At 37.0% G+C, this 23501-nt stretch overlaps 3 protein-coding genes and 1 long non-coding RNA gene across 8 annotated transcripts in view; 1 reads left to right on the forward strand and 3 right to left on the reverse strand.

Annotated features, from left to right (window-relative positions):
- LOC134657799 (A disintegrin and metalloproteinase with thrombospondin motifs like) overlaps positions 1 to 17506 on the forward strand; it is a 231981-nt gene extending 214475 nt beyond the window's left edge. For 3 of the 5 annotated variants that reach the window (XM_063513354.1, XM_063513357.1, XM_063513355.1), the window contains exons 8-17: positions 63 to 192; positions 3994 to 4136; positions 6423 to 6478; positions 8297 to 8423; positions 9549 to 9713; positions 11980 to 12096; positions 13420 to 13534; positions 13940 to 14055; positions 14889 to 15459; positions 16476 to 17506. In XM_063513354.1, coding sequence (XP_063369424.1) covers positions 63 to 192; positions 3994 to 4136; positions 6423 to 6478; positions 8297 to 8423; positions 9549 to 9713; positions 11980 to 12096; positions 13420 to 13534; positions 13940 to 14055; positions 14889 to 15441 — 1522 coding nt within the window. In that variant the 3' untranslated portion in view covers positions 15442 to 15459; positions 16476 to 17506. Of the gene's footprint in view, positions 1 to 62; positions 193 to 3993; positions 4137 to 6136; positions 6190 to 6422; positions 6479 to 8296; positions 8424 to 9548; positions 9714 to 11979; positions 12097 to 13419; positions 13535 to 13939; positions 14056 to 14888; positions 15460 to 16475 lie in introns of all 5 variants that reach the window. The other 2 variants (XM_063513358.1, XM_063513359.1) reach the window with 2 other exon arrangements.
- Positions 1 to 23501, reverse strand: part of LOC134657883 (uncharacterized) — a 485626-nt gene that overhangs the window by 360753 nt on the left and 101372 nt on the right. The window lies entirely within an intron of this gene.
- On the reverse strand, positions 606 to 2846 carry LOC134657840 (homologous-pairing protein 2 homolog). The gene is made up of 3 exons (XM_063513418.1): positions 2533 to 2846; positions 2138 to 2396; positions 606 to 790 (listed from the first exon to the last, which is right to left on the reverse strand). The coding sequence occupies exons 1-3, from the start codon at positions 2753 to 2755 to the stop codon at positions 661 to 663; spliced, it is 612 nt and encodes a 203-aa protein (XP_063369488.1). The 5' UTR covers positions 2756 to 2846; the 3' UTR covers positions 606 to 660.
- On the reverse strand, positions 18815 to 23272 carry LOC134657847 (transmembrane protein 14C). Its single transcript, XM_063513426.1, has 4 exons — positions 23028 to 23272; positions 21252 to 21299; positions 20085 to 20175; positions 18815 to 18990 (listed from the first exon to the last, which is right to left on the reverse strand). Exons 1-4 carry the CDS (start codon positions 23101 to 23103, stop codon positions 18870 to 18872), a joined length of 336 nt encoding a protein of 111 aa, XP_063369496.1. The 5' UTR covers positions 23104 to 23272; the 3' UTR covers positions 18815 to 18869.

The following is a 23501-nucleotide window of genomic DNA, read 5'->3' on the forward strand; positions in this document are numbered from 1 at the left end:
CATTTATGAGATTTTTTTTTTATATCGGTCGGGGTCTATTATGTTAAATGTTATTATTACAGATTACACAACGGCGACAACGTTCAAATAAAACGATATTTCGTCTCGTTCTGGAACGGAGTGGACCTGCGGTACAAGTTGCTGAAGGGGCCCAGGATTCGGATATCCATCGCTGGTATCATTATATCCAGGGTGAGTCCTTTAGAACATAATAATTTATAAGTCTACGTCCCACTGCTGGGCAACTTTGGGCAACGTGGGCGTCCCACTTTGATTGTCAAAAGTTGACGTTTGACAATTCAGTTAAGATACAACGTGACGCAATAATATTATTATATAGACGCATAGACAGCACAACTGGCTTGAATTCGTGTGCGTGTCACCGCTGTACTGGCCCCAGTCTTATTACCCATATGTCTGGATATATGTCAATGGCGCCATCTATGTTGGCTGTCTGGGAGAAGGATTTTTTTGTTACATTTTACAGCTTTTCTATCAATAATAAGTTGCTAGTAGTAAATATCAAACGATAATATTGTGTATGAGTGTGAGTTCAGAAAAACAAGTTTTTTTAAGGTACCTATGTCATGTAACAACAGTTTTATTACAGTAAATCCTCACATTACACAAATCAACATAAACACTTAGTACTATTCAAATTTAATTCATCAATTTAATATTAGCCATTTCGTCGGTCTCAATACAAAGTTCTTCTAGCAAACTCTTCTTAGATTTCGGGTAGCCCTCCAGTACGGCGTCTATAATGTCGGTCGAAATTCTTTTACGGCTCCTGAAAAAAAGATTAAGGCAATGTTACCTTAACATTATAATGATACGTCGCTTACCATTAGCAGGCGTAGGAATTATTTACAAAACTAGAAGCAGGTAAAACCTATGCTGGAGCCATGTATAGGCACAGAATAAATAACAGTACTAAGTACAGAAGACTCACTCTCTAACAAAACGCGTCTGTTACGATCAGCACTGGCCGCTAGGTGGCGACAGCGCCACGCGCGGCTTATGGCTTTCCCCAAAATTGGGGCCGAATGGATGTACTTTTAGCTACCTGTAGCAAAGCGACGAAATCGCGGAGTGAGACACGCCTGACCTTTATACCCGTACAGACCTTTGACAATTGCCAACCCCATCATTCTATTCCCTCATCATTTTAGGGATAGATATCCAAGGATTTGCTGTGTTAACAAATAACAGGACTCAAATATGTCCAATGAAGAGAAGGAGCAATCCTATAAGTACCTTACATCATTCTAATAAGGTCTAAAATGGAGTGTTTTTGTTGCAAATTACATACAAAATAAATTTAAGACTAATTAAATAGGTAATTTTTAAAAGATACGCGCTTTTTCCAAGAATCTCCTTTAAGTTTTCAAACCATAAAACTGTTTACTTAAAAAAAATATGATACCATTTTTATGCTTTTTTTATCAGATAAGATCAATAAAATGTCTCTTCTTCCTTGAATTTTATAGCTTTCCTTATGGTGTATATTAGCAAAGACATAAAAACATTCAAGTGTAGACCTTTACAGAGAATTGGCAATTTTATTACTTACTCTACACATTAATTAACTCATTAACTTATTAATTATGCTATAAGATTATTAAAAGTACATAAAGCAAATTTAAAATTCATATTAATTTTATAATGTTCCGTGATGTCAGATACAAACATTAGATTTTTCAATATGATTATTTCCTTGATTGAGTTTAATAATTTCTTAGAAACAATGTGTTGTAGAAGAATTTGGGGATATATATTAAATAATTTTTTGAGCTTCTTTTCCAACAATTTTGATGACATTATAATATAGGTACAATCATACATAAATAAATTGAAATCTAGTCTCACTAACTTAGTAAGACATAGCATAGTACAGGTATCATGGGCCTGTTATATAAATGCTTGTAAATTGTAAGCAATGCTTTAAAAAAAGAGTTAAAAATAAGCTTGCATTTGTTTTACAAATTACAAGCTTTAAAGTAATCCGTCCTTATGTATAATCATAAATAGAATAATACAAAACAAAAATAATTTTATATAAAATCTCTTGCCTTAATCTTTTGAAGTAGGTTAACTGATTTATTACAGGGTAAATATAAACAGTATTTATTCTTACCTGTACTCTTTCAAGAACTTCTCATGCTGGCTCATAATAGCCGTCTTTTCCTCAGCACTAATAACATTAGTGGAAGTACTCAACACTTTCAATTTGTTGTCGAAGCCCTCTATTCTCCCCTTCAGCTCCTCTATTTGGGACTTGGCTGAATCCGTTGTGGGAGTGGTCAAGATTGTCTTTAAGTTTGCTTCTGCTGTTTTAAGAGTGTTGGTTTTTTCTAATAATTCTTCAGTTATTGACTTGCATTGAGCATCATAGTCTGTAAAAGCGATAACAAACAATTAGGTATACCTTAATACTTATTAATATTATCCCCTAGAGACATTGTTTTTTTTTGTCTGAATATGACTATGGCCGAGACATTTTAAGCGTTAATACTGCTCACACTATATTACCTACGGTATCTCCCTCTTCTATAACATTGTCCAGCTGTATGGCTGCGTAAACTTTCTGCTTTCCATACAATTTACAACGAATTTTGGCATTTTCACTCAGATAGTCTAACGCCTTCTGAACAGCGGATTTCGAAAAAGCACCACGGAGGTTTACTGTTACGTCTGCACACGAATATGGGCGATTTGTGTCCACTAAATATTTTAGCACTGCCTCATTGGCCATTATTGTACAATATTTCACCAAATATTATAAGAAAACAAGACTCGGCTGGACAAAAGTTTTAACCACAAAACTTATTCGGAAAATACCGCCATTTGTAAATGTCTAAGTGACATTGACGTTTCTATATACTTTTTTCAACATCATACGACGAAGGCGTTAGTCAAACTGCCAATTTTCTCAATTTAATAAAATCATAATCGAAAATTAAGATCAATATCGAAATAAAAGCGGCCAAGTGCGAGTCGGACTCGCCCATGAAGGGTTCCGTATTTAGGCGATTTATGACGTATAAAAAAAAACTACTTACTAGATCTCGTTCAAACCAATTTTCGGTGGAAGTTTACATGGTAATGTACATCATATATTTTTTTTAGTTTTATCATTCTCTTATTTTAGAAGTTACAGGGGGGGGGGGACACACATTTTACCACTTTGGAAGTGTCTCTCGCGCAAACTATTCAGTTTAGAAAAAAATGATATTAGAAACCTCAATATTATTTTTGAAGACCTATCCATAGATACCCCACACGTATGGGTTTGATGAAAAAAAAATTTTTGAGTTTCAGTTCGAAGTATGGGGAACCCCAAAAATTTATTGTTTTTTTTCTATTTTTGTGTGAAAATCTTAATGCGGTTCACAGAATACATCTACTTACCAAGTTTCAACAGTATAGTTCTTATAGTTTCGGAGAAAAGTGGCTGTGACATACGGACAGACAGACGGACAGACGGACAGACGGACAGACAGACAGACATGACGAATCTATAAGGGTTCCGTTTTTTGCCATTTGGCTACGGAACCCTAAAAAGACAATATTTTATCTAAAGATCTCGCCATAGTTATTATCTCAAACGCGACTATGCAAATCAATGATTTTATCGATAGACCAAACAAGAAGACGTGCATGCATTTGAATAAATTAAAAACACCTGCAATTTTGATGAACTTGACCTCGGAGTGCTCGTACTGTCCCATTACCTGACATTCTCGCAACTTAAGCAATAGAAGTGACAACAGGGTGTCATCTTGTGGGCATTAGCATGCCGTATCTTGACGTCTCATCTAGTCATGCAGTTTAGTTGAAAAAAAAAATTATAACCAATGACGTGTTATGGATTTAGTTTTTATAATTACACCCGTTTTAAAAATATATTTAGGAATATTAAGGACACGAAAATGTGAAATTGATGTACATATTTTAATTATAAATAACATTCATATTTTTAAACATTGACAGGGCCGTGATGCCACACCCTACTTGGAAAGAAATAGAGTTGGCCGTGACGCTATTGACTCGGCCGCCGCGCTCACTGACATGGGCAAGTATTTGTTCAGAGAGCGGCGATTGCCAGTCTACGACATTGCTGTTGCAATCACCAAGTAAGTACCTTTTGGACTCGACTTTTTAACCAGTGTAATAACCACCAATCATTATCAATCAGGTGCGCCGAACTGGACATACGAGGGTTGTTTGAGAAGTAACTTGGTTTCATATCAAAAAATAATAATATTGCAAATGTATTTATTTTATTTCTCTACGTAATCCCTCCGAAGTTCTACGCACTTGTCCCAACGAGTCTGCAACTTCTCTATGCCTTTACGGAAGTGCGTTTCTTCAAGGGCGTCGAAATACGCATTGACCTCCCATATAACCTCCTCAACGGACTTAAAATTTCGCCCTAAGAGAAATGTTTTCAGTTTCGGGAAGAGGTGATAGTCCGACGAAGCCAAATCTGGTGAATAAGTAGGGTGTGGAAGAAGTTCCAATCGTAACTCCGACAATTTTTGTGCAGCGACACGACTTGAATGCACTGGAGCGTAGTCATGGTGAAAAATCACATTATTTTTTGCCAAACCTGGACGTTTTTCAGCTATTGCCGCCTGTAACTGATCCAAAAGTGATGCGTAGTATGCTCCAGTTATAGTTTTTCCCTTGGCCAGGTAGGCAATTAAAAGTATCCCTTTGCGTCCCAAAACACAGACGCCATCACCTTTCCAGCAGACGGAATGCATATGGCTTTCTTTGGAGTTGGCTCACCATGACCAGCCCATTGTTTCGACTGATATTTCGTCTCCGGGATGTAGTGATGGATCCAGGTTCCATCCATAGTAACAAAACGGCGAATAAAATCTGTTGGATTTTTTTAAACACCTGCAAATCTTCATCAGATGTTCACATGCGAATACGCATTTGTTCTGGAGTCAGTAATCGCGGCACTTACCTTACACAAAGCTTTTTCTTGTGCAAATCGTCGTGTAAAATAAAATGCACTCGCTCAGAAGAGATGTTTGTGGCTTCAGCTAATTCGCGTATTTTCAATCTTCGGTCGGCTAAAACTAAATCATGGATTTTATCGATGATTTCGGGTAAAAGTGCTGTTTTCGGGACTCCAGGGCGAGGTGCATCTTTAATGCATGTCCTGCCTCGCTTAAACTCATTTACGCAAAGTCAAATCGTTCCCTAGGAAGGACACGAACTACCCAACGTAGGTAAAATCCTTTTATGGATTTGTTTCACATTTTTGCCTTCCAAAAAAAGAACTGAAAAACTCCACGAATTCCAATTTTCTCCATTTTCCCGCGTAACTCAGACCAGTTTTGTTTGAACTACTGTCAAATGTCAAATTCCTGCCAAAAATGACATGACGCCACATATTAAATATGTTTAATTACTAAACTAAATCAATACATACAGAGTTGACGCCAACGCCATCTATACGTAGGCGAAACAAGTTACTTCTCAAATTACCCTCGTATCTATCTACTAGAATAGATAGTTATAGACATAGCTCTCGTTCTAAGAGATATATACATCCCTGCACTGCTCATCTGATAAGGAATGAATGGTGCTCACTGCTCAACAGGTAATAAATACACAAAAAAAAAAATGCCAGACAATTAGCGAACCTAATAACTGTCAACCCTGGTTTAATGGCATTAATCTGGTTAAAAAGTCGAGTAAGTATTGTATTTTAATACAAACTAATGATAGCGTTGTGAACATATCGTAGTGATATTTTTACAGACGTGTTATTCTTTACACATTCTTATTTTTTATATAAATTAAGTACCTACCTACACTTAATATTTTATCACAGTCAATTAGAAATTAAATTCCTTTTTTTTTTCATGTTGTACACTTAAATTAATATATTGTTGTCGTAAATATTAATACGTTTAAAAACTATAATTATTATACCTACTGTATCCTTGATATTGTTTTCGCATCACGCAACAGGATTTCAGGTAAGTACCTATACGTAATATTTAAACTTCAATTTGGCGCCATTATTAGAGTTTTAAGTTTACAATAAAGTTATGCCATTGCCTGGCAATTCGAAGCAATGAAATGAAGACGTGGCAAATGATTTCATCAACAGATACGACATGTGCCGTCGACGCAAGGGTGGTCGCTGTACCAAAGGCACCGCTGGTAATTTACTTTAATAAAAAAGAGGTCTCTAAGGATTGCGATTGGTTTACAACAGGCGCGGCATTAACAGCTTAAGAGTGAATATTAAATGCTTCATAATTTATAATCTAAGAGGTAAAGGATTTGGTAATGGCGCTAAATGTAAGACACAACACATTAGATTAACAAATTAGGATTTGATAGGTCCGAATTGTATTGAACTTGTGTTTAGTTATATTTTCGTGCGCTTTCAGACTAGACATGTGCAGAAGACAATATGCGAATGATGCGTGCAATAGAGGGACAGCAGGTAGCGTTTTAAAACCTAAAAGATCCATCCAAAAGCACGCCTGACTCATCTAGTCCCTCACCTCTGTGTACACGTCACTTTGACCTCACCTGTCACTTTTGACCCTACCTAAATCCGAGTCATTTAGCACCTTGTGAATAATATCTGTCTTTCCGCAGCAGTCCATTCTTCTAGATACATGTAAAATGAACCTTTCCAGTTAATGTTTTATATGTATATAATTCTGTTTTAGATCATTCGACTGTACTGTAAGTAGTTTAGATTCATATGTTTCTTCTTTCATATCCATTAATAGTGTCAACATGTAATTCTTCTGTGCTGAAGTAGACTTGTAAAAAGCAATGGTTACTATATCGTCATCAATTTTAATAATATGTAATCTAAAAGCATGCATACCTGAGAAGCATTTTATAGGTATTTATGTTATTTAGTATGTTGTCATTAAAGTCACCCGTCACCCACTCGTAGGTAAGAATATCGTCGTTAAACTCTCCGTTTGACTGACATACTGACCAAAAAACAAATCATGTTATGCCAGCCAAGTATCCATTGCAATGACTATTCTGACCTTTATTTAATCAAAATGAAGTACCTACTTTTATGGCAACAAAGTTGTATTCTTAATGAAAAACTATAAATCACCTGACCATAACATCGTAAACTTCAAGATGATCTTTAGCTTTTGACTCCGCCGCATCTAAAGATCACTGGAATACTCACTTGTATCTTTTGCTATTACAGTAAGAAAGTTGCGTAATATAGAGAGACCAGTCGGCCCAACCTTACTTAAATGACAAGGGGTCAGTGGGTACGGAGTAATACGTAAATGTAGACATCGTAATCGACGCTAAATAAAAATCTCGATTTAACACCGCTCACAATCGAAACTTTATTTGTTAATTTGGACCGCAATAGAACTGTCATTATAAAAAAAACGCGGGAAGTTCTAAATAGCCATAAACAATAGAAGAATGTTTTACTTTTGGGTTTAAAACGTTGTTTTTGGGTTTATACTCTGGCAAACCAACTTTATCAGTAGAAAAAGGCGCGTAATTCATAATTTGTATGGGGATTTTCTCCACGGCTACATTTTTCATATTTTCTGCCTTTTTCTACTGACAAAGCTGGCTTGCAAAAGTATATTTTAATGCTGCGTGCTTGTGTAAAAAACTTTAACCCGCTTGAGCTTTTGCATGTTTGTTAACAAGTATTTACTTCCAACTTCTAATATTTTGTACAGCACCAATTATTAGGACATATTTTTAAGTATTAATAAGTACCTATTATAATGATATTGATATTTACTAAGTCTACCTCATCTGTAAGTACCTAAACTGTTATAGAACTTATACGTAGATAAGATGCTTACCGGTTTTTATAAAAACCCTGACAATCCCATTACCCTGACAATCCCATTAGCCAAAACATCCACTTGCTACAAATGCTTTCAATTCCCTTTAAATTTTTATTTGTGCGTGCCGATATTTTACTTTAAGATTTAAAAAGAAATGAATTCTCTAAAAAATAATTATATTTCTCTTTTAATGAAATAAGACTCAACTTCGTAATGGTTTAATTTGGATACCTTAAAAAAATCTTTATGGGCACGTTTTTCTTTATCGCCGCGTCCACACCAAGCAAACGAACATTTGGATACCTACTATCCCTAAGCAGCCGTCATGTAGCTGCATCCTTATTTAGCGTTCGTTAGCCTAAAGCCCCCTCCACACTCGTGCGCGCATTCACGCACATAGTCTGGAGGGGGCTTAATGTGGACGCACAAAAAAAAGTTGGAATTTGAAAAAGCTCTATGAACAGGTTTCGCGTACGTCGGTGGCGCATGCGTGGTGAACAAACGGCTGGAGAAGGTTAACTCTGTGGCCATTATTGAGGATACTGGTGGCTTCTCGGGCATCATAGTCGCTGCCCATGAAGTTGGTCACTTGTAAGTATCTATAGCTGGTCAAGCAAATCTTGTCAGTAAAAAAGGCGCGAAATTCAAATTTTCTATTGGACGATATCCCTTCGCGCTATGGCGCTGGTGGCCTAGCGGTAAGAGCGTGCGACTTGCAATCCGGAGGTCGCGGGTTCAAACCCCGGCTCGTACCAATGAGTTTTTCGGAACTTATGTACGAAATATCATTTGATATTTACCAGTCGCTTTTCGGTGAAGGAAAACATCGTGAGGAAACCGGACTAATCCCAATAAGGCCTAGTTTACCCTCTGGGTTGGAAGGTCAAGTGGCAGTCGCTTTCGTAAAAACTAATGCCTACGCCAATTCCTGGGATTAGTTGCCAAGCGGACCCCAGGCTCCCATGAGCCGTGGCCAAAATGCCGGGACAACGCGAGGAAAAAGAAGACGATATCCCTTCGCGCCTACATTTTTCAAATTTGCCGCCTTTTTCTACTGGCAAGATCTGCTAAAGCTGGTCAAAACAAATTGTCAGTAAATAAGAACAAAAAAAGCTATACCTACTCATCCTTTTCTTTTGGGTGCTAGTACTAGTGTAAGACAATGATAGTATGATTCTCTCTATGTTTGAAATGAGACAGTCCTTTGACAAACTATACTATAGTCCGCTAAACCAATGTCGGTAGAAAACGATGATTCTTATACGCTTATAAAAATAAAATCTTCAACAGCGACTTTTCTCGTACGAATGCAGTTTCATATACAAAAGGTTTACGCTAGATGGCGCTGATTTGAACGAGTAGATTTCTACAACGCGCTAACGACATTTTCATTGGATTCTTACTATTCTCGATTGCCTCTGGAAAGCTTATCAAACAAAACAAGTAATCTCTCTCGCCGTAAGGTCTGAGATACCGTAACGTAATAGGGACAAAGTTATTTGTTAGAAATAGATAGGTAATGATATTCATTTCTCATTCTGTAGTGTAGCTGTGTCCCTACTTACGTAAGAAAAACTTACAAATGTATCTTGGGCCTAATGCTATCACGTATTTATTAGAGTCGACAGAGGTCGCATTATAAGAGAAGAAGCATATTTCAAATATTTGTTTCTAATTAATTCCAAATTAAACATTCTAAAATCCTTCTACCCACAGATTAGGAGCTGTTCACGACGGCAGCCCCCCTCCTTCGTACCTCGGCGGCCCCGGGGCCGAGAAATGCAGATGGGAGGACGGTTTCATCATGTCGGACCTGCGACACACCGAGAAAGGGTTCAGGTGGTCGCCGTGCAGTGTGCAGAGTTTCCATCATTTCCTAAAGTAGGTTAATTATAATTACACATACACGGGCCATTTTATTTGTCCACTACACTTTTTTTTTTTAATTTGTGAATTTTTATGTTATTTCTACTCAGAATCACGAGCTCTTTCTATCCTAATAGCAGAAAAAAAGGTTTTATTTTCATTCTGTTACCATTTTTCATAGACTTTGTATGGCGGTCTCGGAATGGAAAAATCGAAAAATGTATGGACATTTTGGGACACTTTTTTTCTCCTATTAGGATCAAAAGAGCTCGTGATTCTGAGTAGAAATAACATAATAAATCCCAAATTTGAAAAATAAGTGTAGGGGACAACTTTAAATAAAATGGCCCAGTATAATCATCGTCATTTAGTCCGACCATAGCTTAAAAATGTTGATAGTCGGCCAAAGCCAAACAAGATACGTACCTTTTCACCTGAAGTATTCAGACCCGTAGACATTGACGTCTGAATTTATACAGATACCAACCAAACATTTAGTATCATAACGGAACTCTATTGCTCTTGCATATTCAAGCGGTATAGAAACAAAATAGACAAACGGACGACCGAAAATGAAGATGTTCAGGGTTATAGACTTGATGAATATCATCCATGCTAAATTCCATGCAATATGAATATTTGTGTACTACCAGTCACCATCAGATTCATATCGGAGCGGTCAAGGCGCTCACAAATATTTGAACACGTCTCTATGGTTAAGGCGTTAGAGTGCGTGTTCAGATATTGTGAACACCTTGGCCGCTCCGATATATCTGATGGCGACTGTACCTACTGTCGCATGCCGCATTGATGCCGCAATGTGTCAGACTTTTTTAAAGTAAAGCCAGAGTTAAGTTTAAAAGTGATTGAAGACTTTTATTAATATTCGTAACCAAGGCTCGGAACCGGTTTTTTCTTCATACAAAAAATACCGGTATTATTTCGTTCTTTTTCGTTCTTTGGTTTATTATTTCATTTTTAATGGGACAATCTAATAATACGAAGGTGTTACCTAAATACATGATTCATGCCTACGTAAAGAGCATAAAATAAAATAATCTTTAATAGAAAAAAACCGACTTCTCTAACTACTAGCCTGGACCCACTTAACGGCGCTTATACTTTATTTGGTAATATGTATACATTTTATGGTAATCATAGTGGTTTGTTTAGTTTAGGTATCATAGTGGTTTTCCGGATCAAGGTCCGGGTCCGTGTCCGGATCCGGGTCCGAGTCCGAGTACGGGTCCGAGTCCGGCCGAGGCGGGCCCAGTCCAAGTCAAAATCGAAATTCAGAATCACAAAACGTGTACTATGCGTCGTTGAAGAGTTCTGTTCTGATCATCATCAGCAGTTCCGCTTCATCAAATGCCACAGTTTGTAATGTAAATGCTTGATTTTCTGATGAAAATATATAAAATTATATACGTATGCCTTTAAGATTTGAGGAGTTCCCTCAATTCCTCATGGATCCCATGTTCAGGACTTGAGATTGACATAAATGTGCCTAAAAACCTAACTTGCTTAACAAACATAACGAAAAGGACAAATCGCCAAATGCGAGCTATGCGTCGTTGAAGAGTTCCGTTATGATCATCATCAGCAGTTCCACTGCATCAAATGCGACAGTTTTTAATGAAATGCTTAATTTTTTGATGAAAATACAAAAATCTCTATATGCATGCCTTTAAGATTTGAGGAGTTCCCTCGATTCCTCATGGATCCCATCATCAGAACTCGAGCCTGACAAAAATGTGGCTTAAAAACTTAACTTGCTTAACAAACATAGGACAAATCGTCAAACGTGTACTATGCGTCGTTGAAGAGTTCCGTTCTGATCATCATCAGCAGTTCCACTTCATCAAATGTCACTTTTTTAAATGTATATGCTTGATTTATTGATAAAAACACAAAAATCACTATATGTATGCCTTTAAGATTTGAGGAGTTCCCTCGATTCCTCATGGATCCCATCATCAGAACTGGGTTTTGACAAAAACGGGACCAATCTGTATGCATATACATACAATCAAAAAAAAATTTTCAAAATCGGGCCAGTAATGACGGAGATATGGAGTAACAAACATAAAAAAAAATAAAAAAAATAAAAAAATAAAAAAAAACATACAACCGAATTGATAACCTCCTCCTTTTAGATTTGGAAGTCGGTTAAAAAAATACTGGGCTATTTTGGGTTTTACAAAAAAACCGGTTCCGAGCCCTGCTCGTAACAATACTTTCTTAGTACCTCTAAACTGAACCAAGATTTGTATAATTCCAGTGGCGACACAGCAACGTGCCTGTACAACTCGCCGCACGAGGACGACTCGTTGCCGCGCGTGTTGCCGGGCCGTCTGCTGACGCTAGACGCGCAGTGCCGCAAGGATAGAGGCACCAGGTAAGACTGCTTAGCACAACTCGTCACGAGGACGACTCGTTGCCGCGCGTGTTGCCAGGCCGTCTGCTGACGCTAGACGCGCAGTGCCGCAAGGATAGAGGCACTAGGTAAGACTGCTTAGCACAACTCGTCACGAGGACGACTCGTTGCCACGCGTGTTGCCAGGCCGTCTGCTAACGCTAGATGCGCAGTGCCGCAAGGATAGAGGCACCAGGTAAGACTGCTTAGTACAACTCGTCACGAGGACGACTCGTTGCCGCGCGTGTTGCCAGGCCGTCTGCTGACGCTAGACGCGCATTGCCGCAAGGATAGAGGCACCAGGTAAGACTGCTTAGTACAACTCGTCACGAGGACGACTCGTTGCCGCGCGTGTTGCCAGGCCGTCTGCTGACGCTTGACGCTGCCGCAAGGATAGAGGAACAACGTAACTGCTGAGTACAACTCGTCACGAGGATCACTCGTTTTGATGCCACCATCAGGCCTCTTGCTTAATGTAGGTACAGGGAATATAGGGGAGGTCAAACGTCTAATTGCAGCGAACTATATCGAGGCACTATGGCGATGAGTTTTTCGCGGAGTATTAGGATTAAGATAGATTTAAGGAATGTAACTATGTAGTACTAAAATAGTAACAGGAATTTATATTACTGTGGTTCGTTATAATTTCATTATTAGGTCATTTCTGTACAGTAAGGTTATGCAACTTTTCCCACCGGTTAAATTCAATTTTATGAAACAAACTTTTTAATAGTATGATATTACTAAATTGCATTTGATTATTATATTATATTATTATTGGATTTTAATTTATTCCATCTAGAATGTTTTTTTTTGTTTTGAGTGGGCAATGTTACGTTACTTAACCCACTAGGGCTGGCACTATACCTACTTATCATCGTTAATTTACCAATTATTATTATTAATATTGCTTTCATATTGACCGAGTTACTACTATAGATACTACTTATAAGCTTAGACACTGTCTAAGAAGAAAATTTAAAAGCCTCCTTTATGCTAACATTAGTTGTAAGATTAAAATGTGTCACTAACGAAATTGATCCTTTGTTGGTCTTGAATAAATTTAATTAACTAAATAAATAAATATTATAGGACATTTTTACACAAATTGACTAAGCCCCACAGTAAGCTCAAGAAGGCTTGTGTTGTGGGTACTCAGACAACGATAGATATAGGTAATATACAAATACCAAATACATAGAAAACAACCATGACTCAGAAACAAATATCCGTGCTCATCACACAAATAAATGCCCTTACTGGGATTGGAACCCAGGACCAGGATTAATTTAATTTATGTTACAGCGCGTGTTTCAAAGACGAGCGAGTGTGCGCGCAGTTGTTCTGCTTCGACGCCGCCAGCGGGTACTGCGTCGCGTACCGGCCGGCCGCCGAGGGGTCGCCCTGTGGCGACGGACAGGTACTTCGGATTCCTCATGTCACTTCACTCTTCAGTCAACCTCAGTACATTTTGTACTGTGCCTGACCAGGCACGTCTCATTCCGCGATTTCGTCGCGTCGCTACAAGTATGTACCTACAAGTACATGCGGCCCACAACAATTTAGGTGTCTAGCCATAGTAGTTGCCGCGCACCGCTACGGAACGGACGGCTGCTCGCACTTGCGCCACCTAGCGGACATATATTTGTCGTAAAAGACGCGTTTTGTTAGAGAGTGAATCTTCTGTACCTAGTACTATTATTTATTTTGTGGCCTGACTGAAATGGCATAACACGTGTACACGTTTCCGTGAAAATATGATGCTAAAGGATTATGCACTATATTTGTAATATGTAACATAAATATACGAATGTGCTTGTTTCAGTACTGCATAAACGGTAGATGTATAACCGAACACGAGAACATAATCCCGGACTACTCGCAGCACACGCCGAGCTACGTCCGTCCGGACACGAGCCCGTTCTACGGCAATATTACCAGGTATAATTATTGTACACACATTTTATTAACTGCGGTAATCATTATTACTACACGTGTAACCAATATTAACAATAAATTATCGTACGCACTTAAATACCGATGGTAATTAAGTATCGTACTTTATTACCGGTGGTAATCTTTATTACAAGGTACTTATTATTGGCACTTTATTACTTGTAGTAATTGTACCACGAGTAACTAAGTTTAATTAACGCTAGTATAATTTTGTTAAAGTAGATTGACAGATTATTCCTGTGAGTATGAAAGTAATTTTTAGATTTGAATAGTTGGTAAGAATCTTTATATTTAAAACTCGTGAGGTTCTGTGTACATTACAATTCAAAATTTTACTTTCGATAGCATGATTAATAGATAATTTGAAATAAAAAAAATCCAGGCCCTTTTCTCATGGAACTTAACTCAGAAGGTTAAAATAATAATCAATAATTTCATAGTTGTAAAATTGAAGAACTTAGCATAAGAACTGATAAATAGATAATAAAAACAACACAACACTGACGTGACAAATGAGAACACAGCACACTCTCGTTTAAGTCAGTATGTGGACAAGCCAGGGATCGGATACCGGTATTTTTTGTATGGGAACGGAAACGGTATTTTTTCGTTCTTTGCTAATTACTTCATTTCTAATTGGGCAATCTAATAATACGAAGTCGTAACCTAAAAACACAACTGAGTCCTACATTTCGAGTATAAAATAATTCGAAAAATATGGTTATATCTAAGTTTTTGCAAAAAACCGGTTCCGATCCCTGGGACAAGCATTCACACAACAAGTCAACAACATACTAATACGACTTATTTTACAATAGTTACGAAGAAACGACTCAGCCAATAGTACCTAGCACGTCGACATACAAACCATACTACCAAACATACAAGACCACAAACTCAATATATACAACAACGACCACTTCAACGACAGAAATCCCGTACAAATACTACTACTTCACAACAAAAAAACCTGTAGAATATACAGAAAGACAAACAGTCACGCAACCAAGTAGTATAACATACCCGCCATCTTTGAATAAATACTCGATATCGACAACGAAAAGTCCATATGACTTCCACGATTTCTTCTCAAGAACAACGAAGGAAGTCGATAGAAGCGAACCGAAGAGAGCCGGATTTTACAGCAAAGACGATTTCGATGCCTATTTCGGAAGATCTACGACAAAGAATCCTTATCCAGAAAAGGGCTCAAGGTCTAGCTACAAATTCGGGACACATTACTCCCTAGCGAAGTCAAGTGATAACTCGATAAGGCCAGACGCAAACGTCCAACAAGTACAAATAGAACCAGCGAGATTGGTGTTCTCTTACCAAAGGAATTTGACGAGTGGGGAGATCATACGACAGTAGTGCCAAAACATAATATTGGTAAGGAACGGGTCTCACAAGCGGCATTGGAGTCATCCTTCTACCATCGATTTTTCTGTTACATAGCTCATTGTGTCTTCTACATCAGTACATCACATGTCTATACTAATACATTGCAACCCAAAACAAGTGAAAATTACAATCTGACTTAATTCTGTATGTACATGATTACAATATTAATCTAGGGCCAGAATTACATTTGAAAATGTAACGGTAATCGATAATCGTTTTAATCAGTTTATAAGTACCTACTTAATTCTGTGTTGATGCGACTGCGATAACAATGTAATTAATTAAACGTGTCAAATTGTAATTTTTCTACCTCAATATCGTGTACATAATCACACATTACAGATCTATCAACGTTGTACATTCGACTCCACACATTTACATTATGTGAATGCATACGTGTTTGTACATAACTTATCAATCAGGACATTTATTTTCAATCACGTTTCCAACCTTGTAATTATTGTTGTGGCTAAAAACTTAATACCTATCGATACATATCAAATCAAACTTAATTAAATGCATGTAATAAAATACCTAATGGATTTAAAGTTAATAATAGGATTACTTGCCATTCTTAAACCTGCAAAAACATAAGGTTGTTTTTAGTACTGGCCATAATTTACTTAGAGTATTAAAACATGATTAAAACCATTTTGATATGCGTCGATACTCATATTTAATTACTTTGTAAATGTATCCCAAAAAGTTTAGATTTTAACAATTACAGTACCTAATTGTAAAATTAAAAAAAATACTTTAGCAGATTTCCATAAAAAGTACCTACGTCAAATTTTTGACTAAGTTTCTGATACGTTAGATAATTTTATTACTGTAATGGTAATCCTTCGGAAACAGCCAAAATCTGTACCTGATTAGGTAATTAAAATAAGTAGGTAGTGTAAATAAGTACTTAATTAGTGTAAATAAATCTTTAAGTTTATATTTTTGTAAATCATATTTTTAATAACTCGTTTTCAATATTAACGCCTGTAATTATGTTTCAGCCGCCATTAGAGAGAGCGAGCGGGCCGAACCATGAAGACTGCCAAGCTGGATGCCACAGACTATTAGAGCGTACTAGGTCTAGACTCTAGAACCCAGAGCCTACCTGGATAGTCCGTTTCCAGCCTCTAAGCTACAATTACAGATTGTGAAACGAGCGCATGTCCCGTAGTATTGAATATTACACGAATATTAATTCCTGTAATCGATATAAATCTCTAAATAAATGCAAGCAGAATTATTACTTTGCTTGCATTTATTTTCATTAATTACGAATGGTAATAATTAATATTCAGCGGGTAATTACGGGATGGCGTCGTGTGTGTGTCAAATGTGTCTGAAGACAAAACTTTATGTGTGTCGGACACAGTTCTGTGTGTGATATTACAATGTGATTGTGTTACTATTAATATTGAAGTCTATAAGTACATTAGGTTGTAGTTTTGTAAAAACTGAATGGACGACGATTATTTTTTTAATCCGAAATAGATCGGTTTTTGGATTCATTGTAGAAATACTCCTTAGACTATTTTTTGTTGGTTGTAAAAATAACCTCTTTATAAGGTTACTTAAAAGAAACTGCCACAAAGTGCCTTTTATACAATATTTTTTAAGATTGTAATTGATTTAAGTTTTATATGTATTTGACTGTTAAAATAAAACTAAAATGCGACTGGCTCGCGCTTCGAACATAAAACAGTCCACTCAAAAAGTATTTTTTATCTATGGAACACATTTTTATAAAATAAAAATACACATTCCCATAGTTTTTGCAACTATACTTGACACGGAATTTAGTTTTCTAATTTTAAGCCTTTCTTTATTAATAAAACTATTTATGGCACCTAGTTCTTTAAAAAAACAAAGTTACCAATAGAATTAAAGAAAATGACGGTTGACTATGACCATCAGTCACATCACTTGCCGGAATCTTTACATCACTACTATTTATTATGTTCAAACTATTTATGTATGGTTTTTACTTTTCCCAAATTGTTTAAATATTAAGAAGAAAATAGAAAATAATGAAATCGGTGTACTTTGTTTTATTTCAATTCAATATTTCCATATTATCATGTAGATGTAAAAAATATAGGTGAAAGGTCAGCTATACCATAGAGAAAAAAATACATAGATTGCTCACTCCATGCATCAGTTTTAGTACCAAAAAGAGCCAAGCTTAAGCAAGCAGCTTATGCTGTTGAGATAAGACTTTCCAGTTGGTGCTACATCTATTGTCAAGTAGCAGTACTGATAGTTCCGTTACTCGATGCTAGATGTAGACACCGAAATTAATAGTCTAACTGATGTATGGAGTGAGCACTCTTGTCTTATTATATTTCTCTATGGCTATACAAAATTTGAATTTCACGCTTTTTTCTGCAGATGCCTCTAAGTGTTATTGTCAATTAACAAAACTGTTTTCAGTCCCAACACCTTTATTTGCCTCATTTCGATATATAAAAAAACATCAGGCTTCTTCTGGGTCACCTAGAAATAATGTCATAAAATAAACCAAACTGTACAATTAAGATGTGAAAACTACAGAATATAAATGCATACAACACTAAAAATATACTTTCTGGGCCAGCCGAAGTTCCACCAATGGAACGATTTTAATAGAGTTAGACCACAGGGGCGTAGCTAGAGGATATGGTGCCAGTCACCAAATTTGCGCCCCCCTAAACGAAACAAAGTACCTAACGTAAGTTTCCCTGCTGTCTTTGGCAAGCCGGAGGGGTAGCCTTTTGCCCATTTTGCACCCCCCAGCCACGTAGTTACGCCACCCGCCACCGTTAGACCAAGCTAAGTTGGCAGCGATTTTGAAAGCTCAGGCTGTACAAGGGTTATTTAAATGTCATAATTTCATAAAAGTTTGACGTTTAAAATAACACTTGCACAGTCTGGGCTGTCAAAATCGCTGCCAACTTAGCTTGGTCCAACTCTATCACCATTGTAAATTGGAATGGACTAAGACAAAATACAACTTTAGGGTCAAACAACAACAAAAAACGGAATATTGTGCAACAATAACTTAATTAAAGTTAAACTTAATCAACACAAGTTCAATAATATGTCCCAATTATTCTACAGTAAACTAGTAAACTAATCATAGTAATAATTAATACCTATTACATTAAAACATTTACAAAAATCAGAAAATCAGATTGGTTATTTAATTTGATCTTGTGCATATTAGTTATACTCTCAAATCTACCATACCTAATTATTTCGTGGCAACTTTGCCCACTTTGGAAAAAATCTCAGGTACGAAAACAGGAAAACATTGCTCAAATCTTCAAAATCGAATTTTAAATTAATAGCGTTGATGACGCAGAAATTAGTTTAAATCACTGGGCAAAGTTACAGTATGGCAAAGATGGCGACTGTTCAATTTAACCAGATTTGATGGGTACAGGCGACGAGCCAACATGCTTAGTGAGTATTTTGGCGAGCATCCCCACAGACAACACGAACACTATGCCCGCCGGCATGAACTTTCTGCTGTTGTAGAATCTGGAATGTGGAAATGTTTACGTAAGTATCAGTAGGTATACGGCCTCACATCTTAAGAAATGGGACGAAAAATAAATAGAGATTCTAAATTTTAACCTTTTCGACGCCGTGTCAAACACAAAAGCTGTCTCTCAGACGCCACGTCACCGAAGTGTCAAAACTGAAATTGAACTTTATGCATATGCATCTAGGTCTATGTTGCTCTGTGGTCTATGACCGATTAATACGTCTTTGGCGTTGGACCTGCGGTGCGTATATATCGGTCATTGGCGTCCAAAAGGTTAAATGGTGACAGTCTCATGCTAATAGGGTATACGCGAAACTCTGCGTAGGTGGCGCCACTCCCAGAATAAGTCACAATCGAAGGGTCTACCGCAAACGAGAGATTCGAAATTTTGTTACCTAATAACCTCTCTATCACTATTGCATATTCGAGCGATAAAGAGGCAGATAGCCGAGTTTCGATTTCGCGTGTCCCGGGTAGGCCCTTTGTAAACAAACCGCCTTGATGTATCAATGTCATATTTGATTGTCTGTGAAAACTTGTCAAAAAACAGTTTAAGGTACAGTATGTACAAGTTACTCTATGGTATAAGTACATACGTCGATAGTACTGCGCTCTGGTGGCAAAACATTGCAGTTATACACCCTATTGTCTTATTGTGGTGTACAAGTGCACTCAGCTGCAGTGCATATTCACTTTATGGTCCATTCATAGAGAGGGTGTGTAATTTTGCAGCTTGCTGTATTTATGAACCCTTCATACAGGTACACCAGAAAGTCAATCTTATTACTCAACACTATTTGTAAACAAGCGTAATGTTTGATGCATCATGACGGACTGTGTCTGAACTGTACCTATCTGAAGAAAGACGAAGATTTTCCTCTATTACATAACAAACGAATATAATAAAAAAAACACGTCAGCGTATGACAACCGAGTTAGGTACCTACAGCACAGCATTATGTATGGGGGCGCATAGTGGCATCTACATACACTATGCACTCTGTTCGCGTACTGGAAACAAATACCTATACTTAAATTAAGAAATTTAAGTTATGGTTTATGGTACAGCAAAGTGTGAATAACCTACCTGTATCCCATAATACCTCCCAAGACGGTGGTGGTTCCAAGCAACAGCTGGTAATTAGAGGGGTCCCTGCTGATTTGATATGCGCCAATACCTGTCGATTTAAATGTTTAAGTCACTAAACGTACTAAAGTATTTATTTTATATTTTTAATATCTGGGAGACCGAGCTTTGCTTCGGAAAACATATAAAAACTCAAAAATGCGCGTTTTCCCAGAGATAAGACCTAGCTAGATCGATTTTTCGCCCCCGAAAACACCATATATGTAGTAAATTTCATCGAAATCGTTAGAGCTAGAGTAGCTAGAATCAGTCAGAATAGGAGGGAGGCCTTTGTCCAGCAGTGGGTCACTCATAATAATAATAACCATGAAGAATCTCGTGAAGGCCGAGAAGGACAAATCCAGTAAGTACCTAGACATGGCTCACGAGATTACAGCCATGTGGGATGTTGACTCGACGATCATTGATCCGATAGTCGTGTCAGCGAACGGTCTCATAGTGAAGAGTCTCGACCAACAACTAAAGAGACTCACGCTAGGTGGTTGGATCAAGGGTCAGATGCAGAAGGCGGTAATTTTGGATACGGCGCGTATAGTACGTCAGTTCCTCACTCTGCGGCCCTGACCACCGGCAGCTTGGGCCCTGCCCCGCTGTATTGTTTTGTGAGTGTAATTTTTATATGCATATTGTAAAAATCCTAACCAAAGAAGAAAAATTAATAAAGGAAACATTAATAATAACCAATGTTGACTCAGGCAAGGGCGTTTCATTAAAGTGACAAAAGAGCCACTATGTGTTGGCTTCGGCTCCGCGCACTCCTGTCAAAAATGTCCGAAACACCACCACAGTAAACATAATAGATAAATTAGCATAGACAGCATATAGACAGTGGATCTTAGTGACTTGAAAAGTACCGTAAAAGTATAAAACTTTGCCCTGCTTTGCTTTCATCGCTTCACTTTTACTGAACTGTTACGCGGTGGGCAAAGTTATGTAAAGGGCAAAGTTATGTAAAGGGCAAAGTTTTATACTTTTATACGGTATGTATTTCACTATAACTGTGGTAACTGGTATCCAGATCTAGATAGAAACATACGCTGTTTTCAGACAAGTATGTCAGTAGATAAGAAATAGTTGATGCACATGAACAATAATTTATATTCTTACCTAAGATGGATCCGAAGATGAGGCCAGCACCAAGAGACGGAATGGATCCTGAAAAATAAACAAAGTATTAGGAAAAAAAAAGTAAAATTATTCTTTTTTTTTCAACTTTGCCCACTAAGTCTTTGTCCGTAACAAGGGGCTATTCATAAATTACGTAATTTCAAAATGGGGGGGGGGGTCTGGACATCGGATAGTGGTAGCATGACGTAGGAGGAAACAGGGTCATTTGAAGCATGATTTTTGGATAATTTTTTTATCGTGATATATCGGATTTTATAATCTAAAGGTATGGAACTATATCTATAGTTCGTTTTTTTAGCATTAGAAAGAAGGTAAGCGATCTTGACATGTCTTTTAATTGAAAAAATCAGTAACTTATACTTATGAAAGCAGAAGAATATAAATGATCATATTAGATTCATAATTGTTACATATTTACCGTGACTTATTTTTAAAACATGTTTTTCAATTAAAAGACAAATCAAGATTGTTTACCTTTTTTCTAATGCTAAAAAAACGAACTATAATGTGCAATAAACCAGTTGGTTCTAGTGTATTGACTCTGGTATTCCAACATTTCCAACAGTAGTTTATTTAAAGTTTTCCTTAACAAACACCTCATAAGTATAAGTCACTACTATCTATGGTTAGGTACTTCTCTTTGTTATATTGTAGGTACAGGTAAAATTCACAGATGATTCATTGTCATAGCCACATGTTGAAATCCCTGCCCTGCATACTCCATAATGCACAGCAATCTAGAGTCTGTGCGGAAAGGGAAGAGTCGTAGAATGTATGGTATACCATACATTTTGGTATACCATACATACCACCATACATACCATACATTTCACGACTCTTCTCTTGCCGCACAGACTCTATCAATAACAGCGCCAAAAAATTTGAAGATAACCACCTCACTGCCTTAGACGTAAAACACCACCGCGAAAATCGAAGTTTGCAAATTGCGGGCATTTTACTCTGTCACTCTAATTACGCCTTCATTGGAGTAAAAGAGTAAGATCCCGAAATTTATCAATTTCGGTTATCGCGGTAGCCCCATAAGAAAGACCTAAGCCCATACAATAGTGGCTAGGTGCAAGTTTGGGCTAGCCAGCCATATTCGATATATTTACTGAATGATTACTCAATCAAAATCTAATTAAGAAGACATTAAGAGTTTTGTTTGCAACTTTTCCTAAATCTTATCCTGAAAGAAACAGTTTAATATTTTTTATCCGCATCAGTGTGATAATCAAGTATAACATAAATTATTGTAAGTAATGCAAGAATGACTGTTTCAATAAAACCCTCTTATTGAACAATGAACTGTTATGACTTGAGAATGTTATCACGAGTATGAATACACATTCAATCAAGATTGTTTTCATTGAGAGGGCATAGACAAATCAAAATTATTGTAAACTCTATTTTACAACCCACACGGCAAAACTTGCAGAGACAAATGCAATTTTGATTCTTCAAAATTAAAATTCCCAATTGAATGGAATTGTTGTCCTGAATAGCTCGAGCTCTGTTTTACGAAAGTGAACTTAATTAAGATAAGTATGTAAGTACTTCTATAGATAAGTTATCAAAGTTTCTTCAGTTTTCGGATAGTTTGATCAGTATTTGTGTAATATTACCTAAATACAAAATATCACTGTAACTGTAAAACCTCTTTCATAAAACTGGTACAACTTTGTTTTTCTAGAAAATTCTTAATGTTTTGATGAATCGGTAGTTTAATGGACCGGAATAAATTATAATACTAACCTGCTTTTGCGTAACCCATAATACCGCCAGCGGCGACAGTCGCGGCGTACGCAAAACCGAAAAAGTCAACACCCATGTTTAGTTTTATTTAAAAAATATTAATTCACAGTTTTAGCAATTTATTATCTCTTATCAAATCTATGTAGAGCAGTCCGATAACCACAAATTCGCTGAATGAAATGATTTTCAAGATTTGCGAGATAATCAAGCGATTCGATGCGATGTTGCCGATGTTGTGACGTTTGCACTTTTGACATTGACACTTGACAGCAAACCAGAAGTTTGTTTAAGACCTAGTTTATATCGTCGTTTGGCAGATTACAGATGTGACAAGTATACTCTACTAATGTACTCATTGTGTGGAGGAGAGAGTAGTATGAATTTATTCCTCTAAATTAGACTTTAAATCCTTGAAATAGGAGGTGATTGTAAGGCAGAAGTAGAGTAAGCATTTGAGGTTTAAAGCACTTACCG

Source organism: Cydia amplana, chromosome 21 (assembly GCF_948474715.1).
Source record: "Cydia amplana chromosome 21, ilCydAmpl1.1, whole genome shotgun sequence".
In the NCBI taxonomy this organism is placed as follows: Eukaryota; Metazoa; Arthropoda; class Insecta; order Lepidoptera; family Tortricidae; genus Cydia; species Cydia amplana.

What these genes read in the sequence shown, in the direction of transcription:
- LOC134657840 (XM_063513418.1), bottom strand. Translation starts at nt 2,755, where the DNA reads ATGGCCAATGAGGCAGTGCTAAAATATTTAGTGGACACAAATCGCCCA. An exon ending in AGAAGAGGGAGATACCGTAG is followed by an intron (nt 2,397 to 2,532) that starts GTAATATAGTGT and finishes TCGCTTTTACAG; the next exon opens with ACTATGATGCTCAATGCAAG. An exon ending in AAGTTCTTGAAAGAGTACAG is followed by an intron (nt 791 to 2,137) that starts GTAAGAATAAAT and finishes TCTTTTTTTCAG; the next exon opens with GAGCCGTAAAAGAATTTCGA.
- LOC134657847 (XM_063513426.1), bottom strand. Translation starts at nt 23,103, where the DNA reads ATGGGTGTTGACTTTTTCGGTTTTGCGTACGCCGCGACTGTCGCCGCT. An exon ending in CATCTTCGGATCCATCTTAG is followed by an intron (nt 20,176 to 21,251) that starts GTAAGAATATAA and finishes TTAAATCGACAG; the next exon opens with GTATTGGCGCATATCAAATC. An exon ending in GGAGGTATTATGGGATACAG is followed by an intron (nt 18,991 to 20,084) that starts GTAGGTTATTCA and finishes TCCACATTCCAG; the next exon opens with ATTCTACAACAGCAGAAAGT.